This window comes from Xenopus laevis, chromosome 4S, assembly GCF_017654675.1.
Source record: "Xenopus laevis strain J_2021 chromosome 4S, Xenopus_laevis_v10.1, whole genome shotgun sequence".
NCBI lineage: Eukaryota > Metazoa > Chordata > Amphibia > Anura > Pipidae > Xenopus > Xenopus laevis.
In genome coordinates, this window is record NC_054378.1 from 14,621,138 (window position 1) to 14,642,499 (window position 21,362).

General features: G+C 45.1%; 1 protein-coding gene across 8 annotated transcripts in view; it reads right to left on the minus strand.

Moving 5' to 3' along the window:
• Positions 1-2,014: 2,014 nt before the first annotated feature.
• Positions 2,015-21,362, minus strand: part of ambra1.S (autophagy/beclin-1 regulator 1 S homeolog) — a 66,470-nt gene continuing 47,122 nt past the window's right edge. The window contains exons 12-19 of one of the 8 annotated variants that reach the window (XM_018260226.2): positions 16,970-17,080; positions 16,662-16,850; positions 16,425-16,579; positions 10,545-10,684; positions 8,752-8,841; positions 8,091-8,281; positions 5,388-5,492; positions 2,015-4,564 (exon numbers count right to left, since the gene is read on the minus strand). In XM_018260226.2, the coding sequence (XP_018115715.1) occupies positions 4,191-4,564; positions 5,388-5,492; positions 8,091-8,281; positions 8,752-8,841; positions 10,545-10,684; positions 16,425-16,579; positions 16,662-16,850; positions 16,970-17,080 (1,355 nt within the window). In that variant the 3' untranslated portion in view covers positions 2,015-4,190. Of the gene's footprint in view, positions 4,606-5,387; positions 5,496-8,090; positions 8,282-8,751; positions 8,842-10,544; positions 10,685-16,424; positions 16,580-16,661; positions 16,851-16,969; positions 17,081-21,362 lie in introns of all 8 variants that reach the window. The other 7 variants (XM_018260225.2, XM_041560955.1, XM_018260227.2 and 4 more) reach the window with 7 other exon arrangements.

The window sequence follows — 21,362 nt, forward strand, 5'->3', positions numbered from 1 at the left end:
TCTGTTATACAGATAGCTAGAATCTCAGCTGCCATAAAGCAGGGCAGGACTGCTGCTTACAATGGGGATCAGATAGGATCTGTGCAGCCACTGGGACAGAATGCTCTGTTATACAGATAGCTAGAATCTCAGCCATAAAGCAGGACAGGACTGCTGCTTACAATGGGGATCAGATAGGATCTGTGAAACCACTGGGACAGAATGCTCTGTTATATAGATAGCTAGAATCTCAGCCATAAAGCAGGACAGGACTGCTGCTTACAATTGGGATCAGATAGGATCTGTGCAGCCACTGGGACAGAATGCACTGTTATACAGATAACTAGAATCTCAGCCATAAAGCAGGACAGGACTGCTGCTTACAATGGGGATCAGATAGGATCTGTGCAGCCACTGGGACAGAATGCTCTGTTATACAGATTACTAGAATTCCAGCTGCCATAAAGCAGGACAGGACTGCTGCTTACACTGGGATCAGATAGGATCCGTGCTTCTATAGTGAAACTACAGTTAAAGGCATTATCTGTATACTGCAGTGGGGTGACAGAAGCCATCACTGGGAGAGATGCTTTCAACCTGTACAATTGCAACTTGCATTTTATTTCTGAAGTTTATTAGCATTTCTGTGCTGGCACAGCTCCCCCAGGCCACATGATAATGCCAGCACTGCACTCCCTTTCTGCTATCAACTCCTTTCTACTTGTATCAGCTCCCATCCTGGCCGTATAAGAAATAATGCAATGGCAGGGAAATAGTTACCTACTGAACCCTGAAATCAGTCAGGAACAGGCCTGTATGGATAGTGCCAAATTCAGCAGAGTGTCAGCGACCAGTGTCTTTGCCTCTGTACAGCAGTACTCACCACCAAAGACCTCTAGTTAGAGATATTTACCAGAGTTAAAAGGATACAGAATACTAGTTCTGAATCCAGGCAGCAGGCAGGTCAAATGTTCAGCACAACCGGCTCGTGGTTACTAAAATAGAGCTCGACTCAACTAGGGAACTTGCTACACCCTTGATGCTATATAGAAGCTTTACCCCAACAGCAAGATGAAATAAGAAAGGAGTAGAAGAAGCTTTCATTGGTCACAGTCTCAAACAGCAAAGGATGTTGGGAGAAGACATAGCCCTTAAACTTCTCACCACTCTTCAATAATAGCGCACAAACCGTTGTCCACCCACTCCACCAAGCTGCAGAGACCATCATCTTCCATCATCCTTACTCATACTGGAAGGCCCACCAGGGACACATTGAGCAAATGGATAGAACACACTCTTACCATACAGTCACCAATCGGATCATTTTTATATATAAAAAAAAAAAAAAAAAAAAGCAAGACTGGACCAGGTGTTTTTTTCCACACTATTACCAATGACGTCCACGTATACAAACCAAGAGTCAAGGGATGGGAAATGTGCCGCCCCTTTATATAACAAATCCCATTTTCCCTGAAAAACTGGTGGAAGATGCGGAAAGTTGAATGTCAGGTAAGCCAGCCCTAATAAGTAGGGATGGCTAAGAACGAATGAAGCCTCCTTTAAAGGAGTGACACACAAATCAACGTGCTTCATACATGGGTATGTATATCAATAGCTCTGTTCCTAGAAGAGCCAGAACACTTGGCTACTGTCATAAAACTCATAATTTAGACTGGTAGTAGGCTCCTGTCTCGGCTGCCCTCATTCTGCCAGATCTCTCGGCTGAGACCAATTATGGAGGCTCAAGAGGCCAGCAACTAACCGATGTTGTATGGGCAGCAGAAGAAATCAGCATCCCCCCCAAGAGTAGGCAAGAACAGGGTGCCAATTAAAACAAGACAAAGGCCAACATGATGTGTCAGCTCCAACGAGGCTTATGTGTTCATGAACTGAAGACTATTATAATGGTGGAGTCAAAGGGGCACCAACGCTTTTGAAGGACAGCGAGCTGCACACAAACACACTTGCGCACGCGCACACACAGCAGATATAACACTAAGCGAGGAACAAAATGAGGCTCAACACAAGGTACAACTGGTGTCACAGGGTTTACTGGAGCAATGCTCTGAATTCGCTACATGAATGGAGTCATGCCCTAAAAGGTCACAATGGGTTACTGGAATGATGCCTTCAACAGCCCAGTTATGTGTCGCACAGACTAACGGCAAAAACCAACAAAGCATTGCAGACTACTGGCGGAACGCTCTGCAGTTGTGAGAATGTAACCAGGGGGCATTGAAGTGATGCTCTGAGACTCAATGGGGGCTGTCAGGGGGTTTGGAATACTGGAGCATTGGCCTCTCAGCCTGGTGCGACTCAGACTCGTGATACAGCAGGTCGTAAAGCAACACTCTGGAATATCTGCAGGTGGTAAGCCATTAAGTGGGTCGAGGTTCTGAAGTACTACTAATACAAGTGCAAGAGCCTCGCTCTTTTTACAGAGGGGGAGCTCAGTGCCATGTACAGCAGGGCTGGGCCTATTCAGACATGGGGTGTCCCATAATATGAAAGCAGATGGCGTTGAGCGAACCCAACAAATGCCCCCCGTCTAACCCAACCTTAGGGCTCACAAAGGACATAATGGGATTGGGGTCAGGTCTTAATGGATGCAAATAGGGACAACTTACTCCTCTGCAGAGCAAGATGGTGGGTGTAACATTTAATATTGGCGTCGCCCAACCTTTGGCCTTTCATTGTTGAAGTACAACTCCCAGCACCCAACAAGGCTGAAAGGGAGTTGTATCTTAACAGTTGACAAGGACCATAGGATGAGCAGTCAGCTTTGCCCGGGCAGCGCCATCACATAAAACAGCCCAGAGAGCGGGAATGGCGGGCAGCACTCGTGTATATGGGTGACTAAATTTTTGCTTTTCTAACTTTATAATTAAGAAATTTATGTAACCTGGCCCCTTCTGTAACATTTACCTTTAATACTGTCATTGTTTATAAGCCAACCGTGTGAAAGGCTTCAGAGCGTCTGCCAATGCACATGCCACAGAGGCGCCCCCAAGTAAGTCTGTCTAGGATACAACTGGGGTGTGTGCAAGCTCTTCAGTTCACCCACGGGGAGGGGGGGAACTAGAAGCAGCTGATCAGCTCTGGCAGGGAAAGTTTTAACACATGTGGAGCTCTACTGGCCTTCAGCAAGGTATAAAGTCATTTGGGCTAAGAGATTCACACGAGGGGGCGGAACAATTCCTGTATACACAGATGATTGGGGTAGGGGGGTACATATCATCCAATATAATCATACATACAATGTAGACTTATATGCGGCAGGTGAAGGGGGGGGGTCATCAGACCTGTACGCTTACACAGATAGAGCCGTTGCAAAAAACAAAAAAAACAAAAGAAAGTTGAGAAGCAGAGCGCCGAGAAGTCTCACCGGCGGCGGGATCTCTGATTTTGGCAACCTGAACAGAACTCAGGCCTGTGATGCAGCTGGTTATTGGTTTACAGACAGCGGAAGAGAATAACCACCTCCTTAAGGAAACAAACGTCCCACTCAGCACACACCTAAACCCGCAGTGCAGCAGACCTCAGCCTACAATTTCATTATTCAAGGGGGGGGGGGCAGGCTGAGTTTGTAGCTCTTCTGAGTGGAGTTGTAGAAGAGGCAGGTCAGGCACCCACACTCACATGCGCCGGAGAGAGAGACCCTCCTTTCCCCCCACCACCCTTCTTGTAGTGCATGCATCCCTCCTTGAGTTCAGCCAAAGCAAGAAGGGCAGTAACAGTCTTATAGCAGCTCCCTGCACTTGCCATCAAACTGACCCATAGGGAAATTTAGTGCCATCTACCCCTCCCCGTGGAACCAATAAAGCACAGACTAGGCAGTAAGGAGAGGGGGGCATAATCCATAGATCCACCTCGCTCTTCTCTTTAAGGCTCTTTGCTCGCATTGCAATATATATTAATCAGGGTGGAGCAAGAACACTTACCCCGTTTGCTGTATCAGTGAATATGGCTCCACTTAACTACCCTGGCACAGCTGGCAGCAGGGCAGGACGAGAGAGTGGGAGAGAGAAAGGGGCAAAATGAGATTTCTCATTGTAAGCTTTATCTCATAACATGTTGTAGGGTCAGTTAGCAAATGGATTCCCCTTCAAGTCTATAGCACCATTGTCCACAGCTTGAAATCCCCACCAGCAGTAATAGGCGGGGTGGGGGGTCAGTCTTTACAGCAGTACCAGGATCACAGGTCCATGTTTCTACCTCTCCACCCCAGTAAAGGTGCTGCTGCCCAGAGGCTGCACATTGACTTCACCATCATTATTGTTATTGGTCAGCAACTGCGTCTCGGGGAGGAGTAATGGACTTGTTTGGGGAGGGGCAAGAAGGCGTTCTAACTCTGCTACAGTCTCCCTGGAGGTGGAGGGTTGTGGGGAGCGAGGGGCAGAAGCACGGGAGGCTGGGTCAGATGCAGTCTGGGAGCCACGGTGGATTCTGTGGCTGACTATGATGTTGTTGCCAAAGCCTCCCATGGATGCCATTGTTGTGCTCTGCTCTCTCTGCACCACGGCCGTCATCCCTCCTTCAGCCATGAGCCTCTGGATCCTGCTCAAAGCGTCCTCCTGGCTCTCTCCTGTAGGACATGAAGCAGCAGAGTGTGAGGGAAGAGAACAGCTGCAGAAAAATACAAGGGGAATGTCGATTCAGAAAAGAGGGGCAACGTATATGCTTGGCCTGGAAGAATTCAGTGATGAGCGCAAGGGAGGACACCGGCTTCTAAGAGAACATTGACAATTCATCATTTTCAGGGACAGATCTGATTCTCCTGAATGTAACGAACTGTAAACATCTCACATCAAATCAGCTTTCATGTGGGACACATGCGACAAGCCAGCTGTCTCGAACATGCCATGAAAAGGAGGATAACGTAACAAAGGGAAATAGCTGGTACAACAGCTACTGTGCAACCTGGAGGCAAGTAGTTGCCATGGCACGGATATGAGAGGACTTAGCCACTTACTATCCAGTTATGCTTTGTATCATGTGGACAGTTGCTGGGTAGGCCCAGATGCCTATTTAGCAAGAGCTAGAGCTCCTGAGCTGTGTTCCTTGCTCGTGAACTAAGGTTAGAACCCTCAGCGACTGAGACAGAGGGATTTGTGGACACGTCTAGGAGGCTGGGGGTGAAAGTTCTACTCCCCTTTTTTGAGATTCCCTTGCCTTTTTCCATGTTGAAATGAATACTTTCTGTCATGTTAACATGGAACAAAGTGAGGGAGGAGTTTAATGACACTGTCAGCCTAAGGGAGGAAAATGTTCCCATAGAATTACTGTGGTTTCAGTTCAGATAGTGTTTATGCACCAGTTTCACATAAGCACAACTGCATGGGCTCATGTCAAAAGGGGGGATTTTTCCTTTTAAGTATGGTAGCATAAGGGGCCCCCTTCCCACCCACCTGAGCCAGGCACCTCCAATGATGAGGGGATCCCTTCCTGCGACTCTCCAGTAGATGGCGCCCCCTCTGAGCTGCTGGAAGGGGTCTCTGCGGCGCTGCTGGACCCTGCTGGGGTTAATAAGAAGGGAGGGTACTGTGAGTGGACTGGCATTAACAGCACAAAGAAAGAAAAAATGTTAAATTGGCTGTTTCTCAGCTCTGTCTGAGCATTTTCAGTAAGCAATTAAACAAACAGACAGGGAAGCTTATTTATCTGAACTACACAGAGCTAAACCCAGACAGTTACAGTAAATCTCATCCATAAAAACCAGAGGGAATTAGTGGCCAAACTTCTAGGAAAAATTATGGAATGCCTGCGCAGCTTACCGGCATGTGACATTATTATTGGTTGCAAAATAAATAACAGATCGGAATCATTGTGTAAAAAGAAAACGTTATCAGCCCAGGTTTAAAGAGATCTGAGCATCGCCATCTTACTTTAGCCATGGTCATATCAGTGCCGTAACTTTGCGTTTGAAAAAAAAAAAAAAAAGGCCTAACCCCCATATGTAATAAAAGACGAAATTTGCCCAGGTGCAGCAACCCATAGCAACCAATAGGAATGTCAGCTTTTTTTTTTTTTTTTTTTTTTTACAGACGTAGACAGGCCTCTGTGTGCCTGAAATGAAGAGTGTATCCGGGTTGGAATCGAACTATAATCCTCGGAACTGCAAGGAAGCACGCTAACTACTGCGCTACCTTGGCAGGAGTCATGTGACCAAGAAGGCATGGTCAGCTGCTAATAATTAGTACAGGAGGGTTTCTGCATCCTGCTGATCAGGAGTCACGTCTCGCTGTCCAATCAGCAAACTCACAGGACTGCAGAATTTTGTGCCCAAACTTTGTGGGGCGTCCAGAGCCGCACAAAGCAGTTAAAATAATCCACTTAAACCGGCTGCTTTTTGAAGGATTAATAGAAGTCTAATTATCTAATGCGGAGCGTATAGCAGCAGCCTCACTGCCAGAACATAAATATACCCATGAGTATGTGGATAAAACGGCAGGAATAAAGTAATATGAAACGTTACAAATAATAAATGTAACCCAGTGATAGCGGATGTATTTACCGAGATGGGAGATTTCCAGGTGTCAAGAATGAAATATAAACCCTGAAGCAACACTCACAGCCTCCACATTATCCCAAGCAGAGGAGTAAGAAGAGGGGAGCTAAGAAAGCAGAGGGGAGGCACATACAGTGGTGTGAAAAACTATTTGCCCCCTTCCTGATTTCTTATTCTTTTGCATGTTTGTCACACAAAATGTTTCTGATCATCAAACACATTTAACTATTAGTCAAAGATAACACAAGTAAACACAAAATGCAGTTTTTAAATGAGTGTTTTTAATGGGTTTTTATTATTTAGGGAGAAAAGAAATCCCAACCTGTGTGAAAAAGTAATTGCCCCCTGAACCTAATAACTGGTTGGGCCACCCTTAGCAGCAATAACTGCAATCAAGCGTTTGCGATAACTTGCAACGAGTCTTTTACAGCGCTCTGGAGGAATTTTGGCCCACTCATCTTTGCAGAATTGTTGTAATTCAGCTTTATTTGAGGGTTTTCTAGCATGAACCGCCTTTTTAAGGTCATGCCACAACATCTCAATACGATTCAGGTCAGGACTTTGACTAGGCCACTCCAAAGTCTTCATTTTGTTTTTCTTCAGCCATTCAGAGGTGGATTTGCTGGTGTGTTTTGGGTCATTGTCCTGCTGCAGCACCCAAGATCGCTTCAGCTTGAGTTGACGAACAGATGGCCGGACATTCTCCTTCAGGATTTTTTGGTAGACAGTAGAATTCATGGTTCCATCTATCACAGCAAGTCTTCCAGGTCCTGAAGCAGCAAAACAACCCCAGACCATCACACTACCACCACCATATTTTACTGTTGGTATGATGTTCTTTTTCTGAAATGCTGTGTTACTTTTACGCCAGATGTAACGGGACGCGCACCTTCCAAAAAGTTCAAATTTTGTCTCGTCGGTCCACAAGGTATTTTCCCAAAAGTCTTGGCAATCATTGAGATGTTTTTTAGCAAAATTGAGACGAGCCTTAATGTTCTTTTTGTTCAAAAGTGGTTTGCGCCTTGGAAATCTGCCATGCAGGCCGTTTTTGCCCAGTCTCTTTCTTATGGTGGAGTCGTGAACACTGACCTTAATTGAGGCAAGTGAGGCCTGCAGTTCTTTAGATGTTGTCCTGGGGTCTTTTGTGGCCTCTCGGATGAGTTGTCTCTGCGCTCTTGGGGTAATTTTGGTCGGCCGGCCACTCCTGGGAAGGTTCACCACTGTTCCATGTTTTTGCCATTTGTAGATAATGGCTCTCACTGTGGTTCGCTGGAGTCCCAAGCTTTAGAAATGGCTTTATAACCTTTGAAATTGAACTCAGGTGTGATAAACCACAGTTAAGTTATTTTTTAACAAGGGGGGCAATCACTTTTTCACACAGGCCCATGTAGATTTGGAGTTTTTTTCTCCCTTAATAACGTAAACCTTCATTTAAAAACTGCATTTGTGTTCAATTATGTTATCTTTGACTAATAGTTAACGGTTTTTGATGAGCAGAAACATTTAAGTGTGACAAACATGCAAAAGAATAAGAAATCAGGAAGGGGGCAAATAGTTTTTCACACCACTGTACAATCTGGAATGATTTTACTGTAGTCCTTACCCTCAGCAGTAGGGGGCGCAAGGCGGGTCTCTGGGACCTCCCTTTCCGTCTGTGTTTCTGCATTCTGCAGCTGAGGAGCAGGAGTCTGAGTTCCTTGGGAGGTCACAGAGGTGGTGGGATTACGAGGCTGAAGGCCAATGGCATTGATCAGACCCATGTCTCTGTCTGACCTCCAAGAAGCACGGCTGGTTCTGAGGAAAGAGTCCAAAGAGAATTAGTATTTGCACAGATAACCCATTAGACTAGCCAATCAAGAGATAATCTTAGAAGCTACTACAATGGGGTCATGAGGATAATTACTTAATTGGGAGACATTTTGCCACAAAGCAAGGGAACATAGCCAACCAATTATCCCAAAACCCTTAAAACTCACTTTGTTTGGTCTGGAGCCTCCTGTGAGGCAATGGGAAGCTACCCCAGTGTTTACCTAATGAACTGTAAAGTGCTTTCCACATTATCCTCTTCTCAAGTACGCCAAAAGATCTCCTGGTGGGCCCCAACTAAGGACAATACCCACCAGCCCTTTCTTATTTCCACTTTAGGTCAATATCACACCTATTATATTAGAACTGCCTAGTTCTACTTGTTGTGAGAGTGGGCCCCTGCCCAACACTGTCCATCTCCCTGGCATACGTGAAGCTTATGAACGTCTCGTTCTTACCCAGGCCTCTCGCTGCTCCGAGGAGTGTTATGCTGTAGGATGGCCTCATTCATTTGCTCCCAGAACTGATCACACACATTGTCAAATGCCCTGAAAAAGGGAATATACAGATTATAGGAGAAGTTTCCCTTATTAGCATTAACACACAACCACTCCAGCTCTGTAACCCTTTAAAGGAGACAGATCCTAGAATGGGTTAATGGATAATGGAAATGGTTTCTGGGTTACACTGTAACCTATGCAGAGCTGATGGCAATGATAAGTGCCATTATGCTAATTCTACATTAAAGGAGGCACTAAGGGGGTCTTTTCCCACCCATACCCCGCCATGGGTAAGCAGCCGGCATTATATCTCTGTCTCTCTCTGGTGCTCACTGTCACTTTGAACCACATTACCCTCATTCTTTCATTCCGACGGAGACAGTCGCAATGCAGGGACGCTTTTGGAAAGTTCTGTTAATCAGCGGCCAATTGATTGGCTGATCAATACGCAGCAGTAGTGATAAGCTCACACCGGTGACAGGGTGAAATCTGATTTAGCACTAATCAGTCACTTTCCTAACAGTCAACTGACTCATACGATCATTAGTCGCTTTCCCTTTATAGACAGAGCTGTCGGCAGCAACAAGGATCCGGATGAAGCAAATAAGGTGCATTACACGGCTGCGGGGAGGGGGGGCACCTTGCTTGCTCTTCCATTCAGACAAAGGACAGAACATCTGGGTTTTTTTTTCTTGGTCAATGACAGTGGCAAACTATATTGTAAGGAAATGAGCCCCATCCATCATACCAGCTCACTTGTGAGATGCAGGAGACAAGCGGATACTTATACAGCGCGCCCCTCCCTGATGCACCAATCACAAATAAACTGATAAATGAATTGTGTAGCACCAGATGGCAGGCAAGTGAACTAGCGCTGAAGGGCAACATGAGGACTTGGGCCCCCGCCACGGTATATATATAAAAATATATATAAAAATTATATATATATATATATATATATATATATCTATATTTTTTTTTTAAAATGTTTTTATTTTATTTAGTAGAATGTAGAAAGTGATGGCATTCACAGGGTTTGTACAAAAACAGGCAAATAGGGGTAAAAAGAAAAGTAGGTTTATTCGTCCAACACAGCGTTTCCTTGATAAAGGTTCCTGTGTGGGACCGAAACTTTGGACGAATAAACCTACTTTTCTTTTTACCCCTATTTGCCTGTTTTTGTACAAACTATGTGAGTGCCATCACTTTCTACATTCTACTAATTATTCATGCATGAGCACCCAGGTTTCTTATTTATTGCAGGCACAAACTAACCTTTTGGCTGTTTGTGCCTCTGTCCTGGATACAGCCGAAACGTTAGTTTGTGCCTGCAATAAATGCAATTTTTACATCATAAGTTCTGAGAGTCCTTCCACCCTACTATGTTAATAGTCATTGGGTTGGGATCACCCATTTGCTGATGAGAACAGGAGGCACTATAAGGGTTAAGACTGCACCATCAATTTGGGGGCCTACACATTTTTTACTTCCTTGTTTTTTACTTCCATCCCCACCCCTAATTTGCATATGCAAATTAGGATTCAGTTCGGCCGGGCAGAAGGATTCGACCGAATCCTGCTGAAAAAGGCTGAATCCTGGCCGAATTCCGAACCGAATGCTATTGGCTGTGGGTAAAGGCACAATTCAATGCCACAACATTAGAGGTGCCAAGCACAGCAGTTATAAACACGGAGAACCTGGCAGTTATTGATATTGACCTACAATGCACAGGGGTATAAGGGCACACTTACTCTGGCCGACAAATCACCAGATCTCCCTTGTTGGTACCGTATGCCAATCCAAGGCCTGGCTCGGGCAGCCAACGGGCAGAGTTGATGCTGACGTGTCGCCTCTGGTCGGCTGGCATCGGGTACAGCACATTGAACACGCGCTGAAAAATATAAGAGAGTATTAAATATACACACAAATCTGGGCAGCACAGAGGCAAAGGAGAACTTAAATCTGGTAGCCACTTTGTAAAACAGCCACACATATACACCTACAGTGGTAACTCCCTGCCAACCCCAACACAAGGCCCTGACTCTGCACCACAGCTAAAGGCACTTTGACGCCAGTTGTACAAATGAACTACGTTACTCCAGATAGAGAGCTTCCCCTACTCCTGAGGTTAGGAAAGTGATGTTTTTTCCATAGAAATCTGATCCAGATCAGTGCACTCTGAAACAGAACCCCCTGCACATCAAATGTCATGAGTCTCGAGACTTAAAAGCACTTATATGGGACAAAAATGGTGTAAGGTCTCTGGATATAATCCTAATGTATCTGTATAACAGAGCATTCTGTCCCAGTGGCTGCACAGATCCTATCTGATCCCCATTGTAAGCAGCAGTCCTGCCCTGCTTTATGGCTGAGATTCTAGCTATCTGTATAACAGAGCATTCTGTCCCAGTGGCTGCACAGATCCTATCTGATCTCCATTGTAAGCAGCAGTCCTACCCTGCTTTATGGCAGCTGAGATTCTAGCAATCTGTATAACAGAACATTCTGTCCCAGTGGCTGCACAGATCAATTCTGATCCCTATTGGAAGCAGCAGTCCTGCCTTGCTTTATGGCTGAGATTCTAGCTATCTGTATAACAGAGCATTCTGTCCCAGTGGCTGCACAGATCCTATCTGATCCCCATTGTAAGCAGCAGTCTTACCCTGCTTTATGGCAGCTGAGATTCTAGCTATCTGTATAACAGAACATTCTGTTCCAGTGGCTGCACAGATCCTATCTGACCCCTATTGGGCAACAGTCCTGCCTTGCTTTATGGCTGAGATTCTAGCTATCTGTATAACAGAGCATTCTGTCCCATTGGCTGCACAGATTCTACCTGATCCCCATTGGCAGCAGCAGTCCTGTCCTGCTTAATGGCAGCTAAGATTCTAGCTATCTGTATAACAGAGCATTCTGTCCCAGTGGCTGCACAGATCCTATCTGATCCCCATTGGAAGCAGCAGTCCTGCTCTGCTTTATGGCAGCTGAGATTCTAGCTATCTGTATTACAGAGCATTCTGTCCCAGTGGCTGCACACATCAATTCTGATCCCCATTGTGAACAGCAATCCTGTCCACAGTTCCGTGTTCCTTCACTACAGGGACTACCCCTCCCTGATAGAGAGAGAAAACCAATGTACAGGGGGTAAGCTGCTTTGGGCACCCACACTGTATCATCACAAGTCAAATTAAAAGTCAGTGCTGGGCGTCAGGTTTCCTCTGTGTTCTGCATCAAAGACACCACAATCAATTCATGGACATCGGACTCCAATTAGTTGACTCTGATCCCTATTACTTTTATATTCCCTTATTTCCACTCGGCCAGGGCTCAAGAGGTATATACAGAGAATGGGAACAAAGTCACGACTTGTATTAGAGTAAAAGCAGTTACATTTAAAGGAAAACTATACCCCCAAAATGAATACTTGAGCAACAGAAAGTTTATAGCAAATTAAGTGGCATATTAAAGAATCTTATCAAACTGGAATATATATTTAAGTAAATATTGCCCTTTTACATCTCTTGCCTTGAGCCACCATTTTGTGATGGTCTGTGTGCTGCCTCAGAGATCACCTGACCAGAAATACTGCAACTCTAACTGTAACAGGATGAAGTGTTAAAGCAAATCTTTTTATTGGCTCATGTGACCTAACAAGTATAGTTTGTTTGGTATGTTTGTGTGCACAGTGAATCGTATGATCCCAGGGGGCGCCCCTTATTTTTTAAAATGGCAATTTTCTATTTATGATTACCCAATGGCATATACTACTAAAAAAAGTATATTATTATGAAAATAGTTTATTTACATGAAACAGGGTTTTACATATGAGCTGTTTTATTCAATAAATATTTAGAGACCTACATTCAGGGATATAGTTTTCCTTTAAGAAAGTAGGGTGAAAGAACTGCCAGTTGGGCAGGCTGCCGCGTACTGGTCAATAAACTTATCTTCCCCTTTAAATCATAAGACTAATATAAAGACGCTGCATAAGAGACTTTGTCCAGGTTGGGCATGCGATAAACTATTACAAGAGACTATTTCAGAGCTTCAAAAAGCCATCTGCAGCCATATCCACTTCATTAAAAAGAGAGAATACTATTTGAAAGCATTAGGCCTTGATGTTCACTGGACTTTGCAGGCGGCCCAGCAGTGAGCGTCCAAGTCTAATTACACAGAAGGAGAGTGAAGTCTACCTATTCCTTTTGTTCTGCCCGAATTTCAGCATGAAAGCTTCTATGCATCATGAAATATCTATAGTTTAACCCGCTGCTGCCCGGCATGCTGTTGTCGCCATCGAGTAGAATCAATATATGGCCGGCGTTGGCCAAAGCCAGTGACATTTCAGAGGGCGCCACATGTTGGCTGTTATCCGTCAGGAGGGTATATACACGCCGGGCGAGTGACAGGTAAGTCATTAAGACTTCATTATGATGGATCAATAGAAGAAAAACAGACGCGGTGCTAATGGGTTTGCCGGGTCAATACACAACTTGTATTTAGCGCAGCCAATAAATATCCCAAGGAGATATCACTCTATCAGCCACCCCAGCAGCATTATCCAATGTTCTTTAAGGGTCCAGTTAACCCAAACCCTAAAGATTCTAGAAACCTCATAACTCAAGATTTGGATTTGCAACAAATGCATTCAATGGGGGGTCCATAACAATCTGGCAATTTAAAAACATTTAAAAAAAAAAGTCAAATATATTACATACAATGCAAAATCCCCAATCACATCCCACTAAGCCCAGAGCACATCTACAGTCCACTTAAATCCCATCAAAAGTCTGCAAGCCCTGCACCCATCTCTGGGTTCCACTCAGCTCCAAGTATCCTATATTTTTCATCCCAAACCCCACCCAGCTCCAAGGTGCCGCATTGCTTAGGACGGTCCAACTCTACTGCCCCGGTCCACGTGGCATGTTTCTTTAGTAACTCCATGATGGCCCACTTCCTTGCCCAAGTCCCACTGTTCCAAGTTCCCCATCTCCTTCATCCTGTCTTCTAACAATTTAAAACTTGACTTTTAAGTTATTGCAGACTAAACAGTTTCAAGAAATCAGTCAACAATGTATAGCAAGGCTAAAGCGGAGAAATGAAGCAGAAGCCAGTTCTGAAATCGTATAGCGTTGGATTTCATTACAAAGAGGTTACAGACTCTTCTCCGCTTCTTTGTGCTTTGCTAGAAAGACTTTACTAAAACTGTCATTAAAAGCCGGAGTCTGTAACAGCCGTCAGCTTGTAACCTCCGCTCATTCCCCACTCGCAAATACACTCCCCAGAGAGCTTTCAGGCTCATATTGCCAATAGTCTTATCCAAACAGCCCAACTGCCGAGGTCACATGTGTCATAATTACGGGGGAAGTTGCTTTTAATCGCATGACACTGTTTTGCAGAAAATTAACGAGATTGGATCTTGAGTAGAGATAATCAGCAGTGACGGCCTGTGCAATTAAACCTACTCAATATTCCCAGCACCTCCTTGCACGCATAATGCTCTTCTCTATACCAGCCTACTGACTCTCAACAACCTCCTAATGGTTTCCTTCTCTTCCTTCTACATTAGCGACTAGAATGCTGGACCATACGAAATTCTTTGCCAGACCCAACCATACCCTACTCAATATTCCAGGCAGCACTCCCGCTCTACAGCAGCCACATCCAACTTTCTACTTTACTGCTCTCTATGACTCTCAACAACCCCCAATGATTTCCTTGTCTCCTATCCACATTAGTCTCTAGAATACTGGACCATACCAAATACTCCCAGTACCTCCTCAGATGGATAATGTTGGCACTCCCTCTCTACAGCAGCCACATCCACCTTTCTACTCTACGCCTCTCTGGCTGTCAACAACCCCCAATGATTTCCTTGTCTCCTATCCACATTAGTCTCTAGAATACTGGACCATACCAAATGCTGTGCCACACCCAACCTTACCATACTCAATATTCCCAGCACCTCCTCAGATGGATAATGTTGGCACTCCCTCTCTACAGCAGCCACATCCAACTTTCTACTCTACGCCTCTCTGGCTCTCAACAACCACCATTAGGGCCCTCGTTTCCCCTTGCACCGGTGCATGCACACTTCTATTGTACAAAATATGTTATGCGCTTTGCAAGACCCAACCATACCCTACTCAATATTCCAGGCACCTCCTCAGAGGGATAAAGTTAGCAGCACTCCCTCTCTACAGCAGCCACATCCAACTTTCTACTCTACTGCTCTCTCTGACTCTCAACAACCCCCTAATGATTTCCTTGTCTCCTATCCACATTCGTGTCTAGAATGCTGGACCATACCAAATGCTCTGCCAGACCCAACCATACCATACTCCATATTCCTAGCACCTCCTCAGATGGATAATGTTGGCACTCCCTCTCTACAGTAGCCAGATCTACCTTTCTACTCTACGACTCTCTGGCTCTCAGTGATTTCCTTGTCTCCGATCCACATTAGGGCCCTCGTTACCCCTTGCAACAGTGTATGCACACTTCTATTGTACAGAATATGTTATGTGCTTTGCAAGATAATAATAAGCCACACCTTCTCTTATAAATGAACCTGTCTTCCAAGAGGCCTAAAAACAAAGGAGGTCAGCAGATAGAAGGTTTTAAGTAAATTGATGGTGTTGCATGTGCAAAAGGACACAGGCTAATACTGTCAGAAAATACAGGAGTGCCAGGGGCTGAAACAGTATGTTCCGTAATACAGAAAGGGCAAATGATCTGATGGTATCTGGGGGATTAATCAGTTGCCAAAAGACAACAAGTGACAGGCCAAGCATTCTGCCTAAATGTCAGTTTCCATGGTTCTGGGAGATGAGCATAGTCCTATTAGTGTGACAGGCAGCACATCGCCGAGGGAACTGGCTGCTCATTAATCTGGCGCTGGGAATTTCGGCAATACGGCGCAGAGGGAGAGAACCAGCTTGAGTGCTTTATAGTAGCCGTAAAGAACCAGATGCATTTACATTGTAAATAGAACTGTCCCATCCCTCTTTGCTAGTGGGGGTGTCAGGCCTCCGGCTCACTCCCTACTGCCAGCTCAGAGCCTGGCACCTGTGGAAGGGGGTGGGAGAATGAGTCAAAACAAGGAAGTGGATTCTCTCCTAATATAGAAAAGCGCGGGAGGCATTCAACAATGAATTCTTGGCATGCACTCAGATCCAAGCACACAAGCACCAGCAGCCCATGCACGCTGTACTTCTGGCCAGCCCATCCCAAGTGTCAATTTGTTTCTAACACAGAGATCATAGGAATGGACAGCAAGAAACTGGATCCTTTAACCAGAGATTTATGATCTTTAAAGCTGGCACGGGTAATAGTATAACATTTATGCAGGACTATAAGGGGCAACCCATTCTGCTTCCCATAGACAACACAAATCCCTCCAGTCATTGCTGAACCCCAAGAACCACTCCCATCTGACATTTAAAAAGAGCACTTAAAATGGTGACAGTGTAATTTTAGAAGGCGGTTGACTATACGGCCTGTGACCTGTTAAGCCTTCAGTAGAAAGAACAGCTCCTTATCTCAGAAACAGGCAACAACTACAGTAAGTTGGTTGTCAGGACAAAAATAAAACAGGTTTGGATCAAGTACAATAAGACATTTGTAGCACTTACCCTCATAGATGTTTCTCCTCCATGAGGCTTCTGAAGGCGGAAGACCTGAGCCACCATATGCTCTGTGGAAGGATGAAGCAAAATCCTACGGGAGGCCAAACCAACCATGACATATCGTCCCATCGGAGACAGGCTCACTGAGATAGCATTTGGGCCTGCACAAGAGGAAAAGAGCTCAAGTGAGGGCTCCAATAGAAAAGTATTGCTTATAGTTTGCCAGAGAGACAAGAGTCTTACCAAAACGCTTGGTGAACAGTATCTCGCCCAAGTTGTGTGGAGCCAGGGAATATACAGCAAGGATGCCTTCATCAGGGAAGCCCCGCTGGCTGCTTGGGATAAAAGCTGCAAGTAGTTGCCCATCCGCAGAGATGTCACAACTTGCATCGTTGTATATTTTGCAGTTCTGAACCAACACGTTAATGGAAGCTGAAGGGATTAGACAACATTAAGACAAATTAAAAGTTCCATAGGTTTTAGCATTATCTGGTCAGTGAAGAAATGAAACGTGTTATATTGGTAGAACAGGGGAACAGCGTCTTGCTCACCGTTGCTGATTTCCGGCAGGTCATACTTGGTGAAGTCCCACCACTGCAGTCTGTAAGTCGTGTTTGCAATGTTACTGGCCACCGCAGACTGCCCATCTCCTATCACAGCACCTGTGCACAGACGTATGCAATACAGCATGTTAGGAGTTAAAGTGCAACAAAATGGATGATTTTTCTTCTAAAAGTTAATCCAAAGTGCTCACGGCCCCTTTTGTCTATAATCATTCTTCAAAACAGCTATTTTAATGGACCTGAAACAAAACGATTGCAAATCCTATTTAATCATGTAAGTCAAGCAAAATGAAATTTAATTACAATATATACATTATCTGAATCTTGTTTCCTTTGGTCTGGGAACTCAAAATTATAGTATGGAGGCAGGAGCCTTTTGTGGACACTAATTAAAGGAGAACTAAAGCCTATAAAAGAAAATGGCTAAAAATGCCATATTTTATATACTGAACTTATTGCACCAGCCTAAAGTTTCAGCTTGTCAATAGCAGCAATGATCCAGGACTTCAGACTTGTCACAGTGGGTCACCATCTTGGAAAGTGTCTGTGACACTCACATGCTCAGTGGGCTCTGAGCAGCTGTTGAGAAGCTAAGCTTAGGGGTAGTCACTAATTATCAAGCAGAAAATGAGGTTTGTCTGTAGTATAATGGTCAGTCCACACGAGCAGATTCGGGGAGATTAGTCGCCCCATCTAAAAATTTGCCTCTCCTTCGGGGCGACAATCTCCCCGAACTGCCTTCCCCCTGCACTCTGCCGGCTAAAATGTCCGAAGTCGCACGAAGTTTCCTCGTGAGGCAACTTCGGAAAACGAAGCACCGCGTGTGTATTGACGCAGGTGATTTTCATTTTAGCCGGCGGAGGGCAGGGGGAAGGCAGTTCCTGCTAAAGGGTTGTGGTTGCCTTGGCTGGTACAGAAGCTCAAAACATAATATACAACATTTCTAGCCTACTTCTTTAGTTAAGTTTTAGTTCTCCTTTAAGGCAGGCTTTGCATCATCTCAAAATCCTGCATAGACTTGTGGAAAGAAGAGAGGGGGCATACAGAATAAGCAATCACAAATGGGATCGGCGAAGAGAAATGGAAATGCGAGAGGGAAATAAGAAGAGAGAAGGTAAGGTAAGAGGGACGTAAAGAATAAGGAACCACAGATGGAACCTGCTGATAGATGGTAGGGTAAGATGGACGTAAAGAATGAGGAACCACAGATGGACCCTTCCAGGGGACGGTAAGGTAAGAGGGACGTAAAGAATCAGGAACCACAGATGGACCCTTCCAGGAGATGGTAAGGTAAGAGGGACATAAAGAATGAGGAACCACAGATGGACCCTTCCAGGAGATGATAAGGTAAGAGAGACAAAGAATGAGGAACCACAGATGGACCCTTCCAGGAGATGATACGGTAAGAGAGACGTAAAGAATGAAAAACCACAGATGGACCCTTCCAGGAGATGGTAAGGTGAGAGGGACGTAAAGAACGAGGAACCACAGATGGAACCTGCCCAGAGATGGTAAGGTGAGAGGGACGTCTGTGGTTCCTCGTTCTTTACATCTCTTATTCCATCTCCTTGAATGAGTAAACACAGATTTATCCTCACCAGAGACGTGTAAAGGTGAGAGGGATGTACAGAATGAGGGGCCACAGATGTACTATGACCAGACAGAGGGCAAGTTAAGTGGTACAAAGAACATGAGAATCCATACATGTTCACTGCCCAGACAGACAGACGGAAAAGAAAATAACACAATGAAATGGGATGGGGAAATTCTAAAAATGAAAAGATCACTGGTGTGCATCCCACTGGAGCAGTCCCGGGGATTAGTATTGTGCTACGTCTGCATCTCGTTAGAGCCACAAAAGCAGAACAAGTCATGGGGAAAATATCAGGGATTGACCCAATCCCGTGTGTTGGGAACAGGCTACTAAACAACCCAACCCGGTATTAATCCTGTGCTATATTCTGGTGTCATGGTATCTTGCCTATTTCTGATTCTGCTATGCATTATTTTCATTCTCCGTGTAGATTTCCACAGAGAACAAGCTCTTTAGAAACCAGGAGCAGTTACACCTGCTTGACTTCCAACCCCCCCCCCCCGCCCCACCACTTGTATCAATCACATTCTCTAGCAACAACCTCAATGTACTCCAGACTTCAGCTTTTCATGCCCTGAATACTCTGAAAAGGGACGGGGAGATGGAAGGTTCAGTGGAACACAAGCTTGCAGCCTCTGGGCCTGTACACTCTAATGGCAGGAGGGGGGAGGCTGGGGATGAAACAGTCTAATGGAGGTCCTATTAGTCTGGATCCCCAGGAGGCTGATGGCTCATCATTTTCATCGAGATGACTGAAAAGGAATGACTTAATGGAACCAGTTTCCAAATCGGCGGGCCATTAATACAGGAGCTTCGGCTAATTATAGACAAGATTCCACCGGCTGGAAAGCAATGCCCGTGGCCCGGTCACTAGTCATCGGGGAGATAATCTGCAGGTTGCCTAAAGGGCATCACAATAAGTGCACTTGTAAGATCTTGTTTAGCTTTTAGCACCGGTTTAAATGGAACATTATCACCAGCAGAGCTAGAAAAGCAAGATTCCCCAATGGTGGCTGGTACAGAATTTATTGCTTCTCAGCTGGTGGCGTCTCTACAGGCACTCACCTTTCATGGCTGCAGTGGAGTATATAAATGTAGCAAAGAGTTGAGCGCCAATGAATCAAAGGAGTCTATGCAACAGAAGCTAGCCAATGCTAAGCATACAGATAGAGGTACCACCCCTGAGGAACGTTTCTTACACTTCTACCACTGGATTTACATCCACTGGCACCTCCAGCCCCTTGTTATTACATCTAACCCCTACCCACAACCAGCAAGCCAATGTGGTCCTCCAAATTCCCCCACTGTAGCACCCCAGTTCCCTGTATTTTCCCTTTCACCACACCATCTAATCAATGCCACGGTTACAAAGCAGATTTCAACATCCGACACAAACAGTATACTACCTATGTCTCAAACATGGAGGATCTTTCCTCTCTCCACCTGGTCTAAAACTGGCCATAGACGCACAGATTCGATCGTTCGAATCCTCGAATGATCGGACTTCCCCATCTCCAGACCTGCCAATACCTTTCAGATCAAATAAAGTAGTAAAAGAACAGATCACTGAAGATCGACCGATCGGCAATAGAGGCAGAGATATTATCTGCAGCAGACAGAAAGCTTTTAACCTGACCAAACGTCCGATGTCGGGACTCTCCACACATGGTCCCAAAATCTTTGGACCTTTGCGTCTATGGCCAGCTTTAAAGACATGACCCTCACAGATTATTAGTATCAAAGGATCCATTCAGCCTTGTGCCAGCTTAATTGGCTTGTGTTTACATGACCTTGTTTGACAGATTTCAATTAGAGAGAAGGGATAACCGCAATGCAAACAAAAATAACCTTACGCTCGGAGGAAAGGACAGATAGGGGTTAGATGAAGGTCTCTACCTTGACAGCCTCCCCCAAACAGTCTGAGCAAGGAATCCCAGAACCTCTGGGGAGAAGTGCTGCCAGGCAGAATACTTACTGTAGTTCTTTCCAGTGGCCATAACGAGTCTGCCATATAATTAGCTTGCTGATAAGCGGAAACTTTTGTAGTTCCCATGGTGCCCCGTATTCCCTTCAGGCGGAAAATGGTTGGTCAGCTGGCTGTAAAAAAGCTACCCCTACAAATGATGTTAGCCCTGAGCTGCACAGTGGGATAATTAACTGTCCGATGCTTCAAAATAGGAGGAAATTCAGGCATTTCTATTGCAGTCTCGGGAGGAATTGTAACTGTCCTTCACTAAGTTACCAGCCCTTGTTCAATTAAACACTTTGGGGGCATATAGAAGCTTTCATACATAATTTGAAAGAAAATTACAAAAAGATAGATGGTATCTGCGGAGCTGCCTTACTTGTACACTGCTGCAGCAAGGGGCATTAAATAGACTCTGCTGCGGCTTTCGGGGCGTCTAGGGATGACACCTTAGCTGAGGCAAGTTAAATGGCAGCTCCCACTCAGCTATTTGATTAAATATATAGCTATAAGTTCACTTACAAGGCAAGAAGACAAACATAGGAAACAACAATACAGCAAATTTCAGACAAAGAAATGCTGCTATTGAAGCCTATAGTACCAACATAATCTGAAGCACTTTACAGTGATTATCCATCATTCCCTGCCCCAGTGGAGTTTACAATCTAATGTCCCTATCACATTCACCCACACTAGGGTTAGGTTTATCAGGAGCCTATTAAGCAGCCGTTTTGTTGTGTGGGCAAAGGGCCGCCATTAGAAATCACGGGTCACGTACAAAAAAATTATCGGGCTTCCGCCAAAGATACCGTCCACACTGC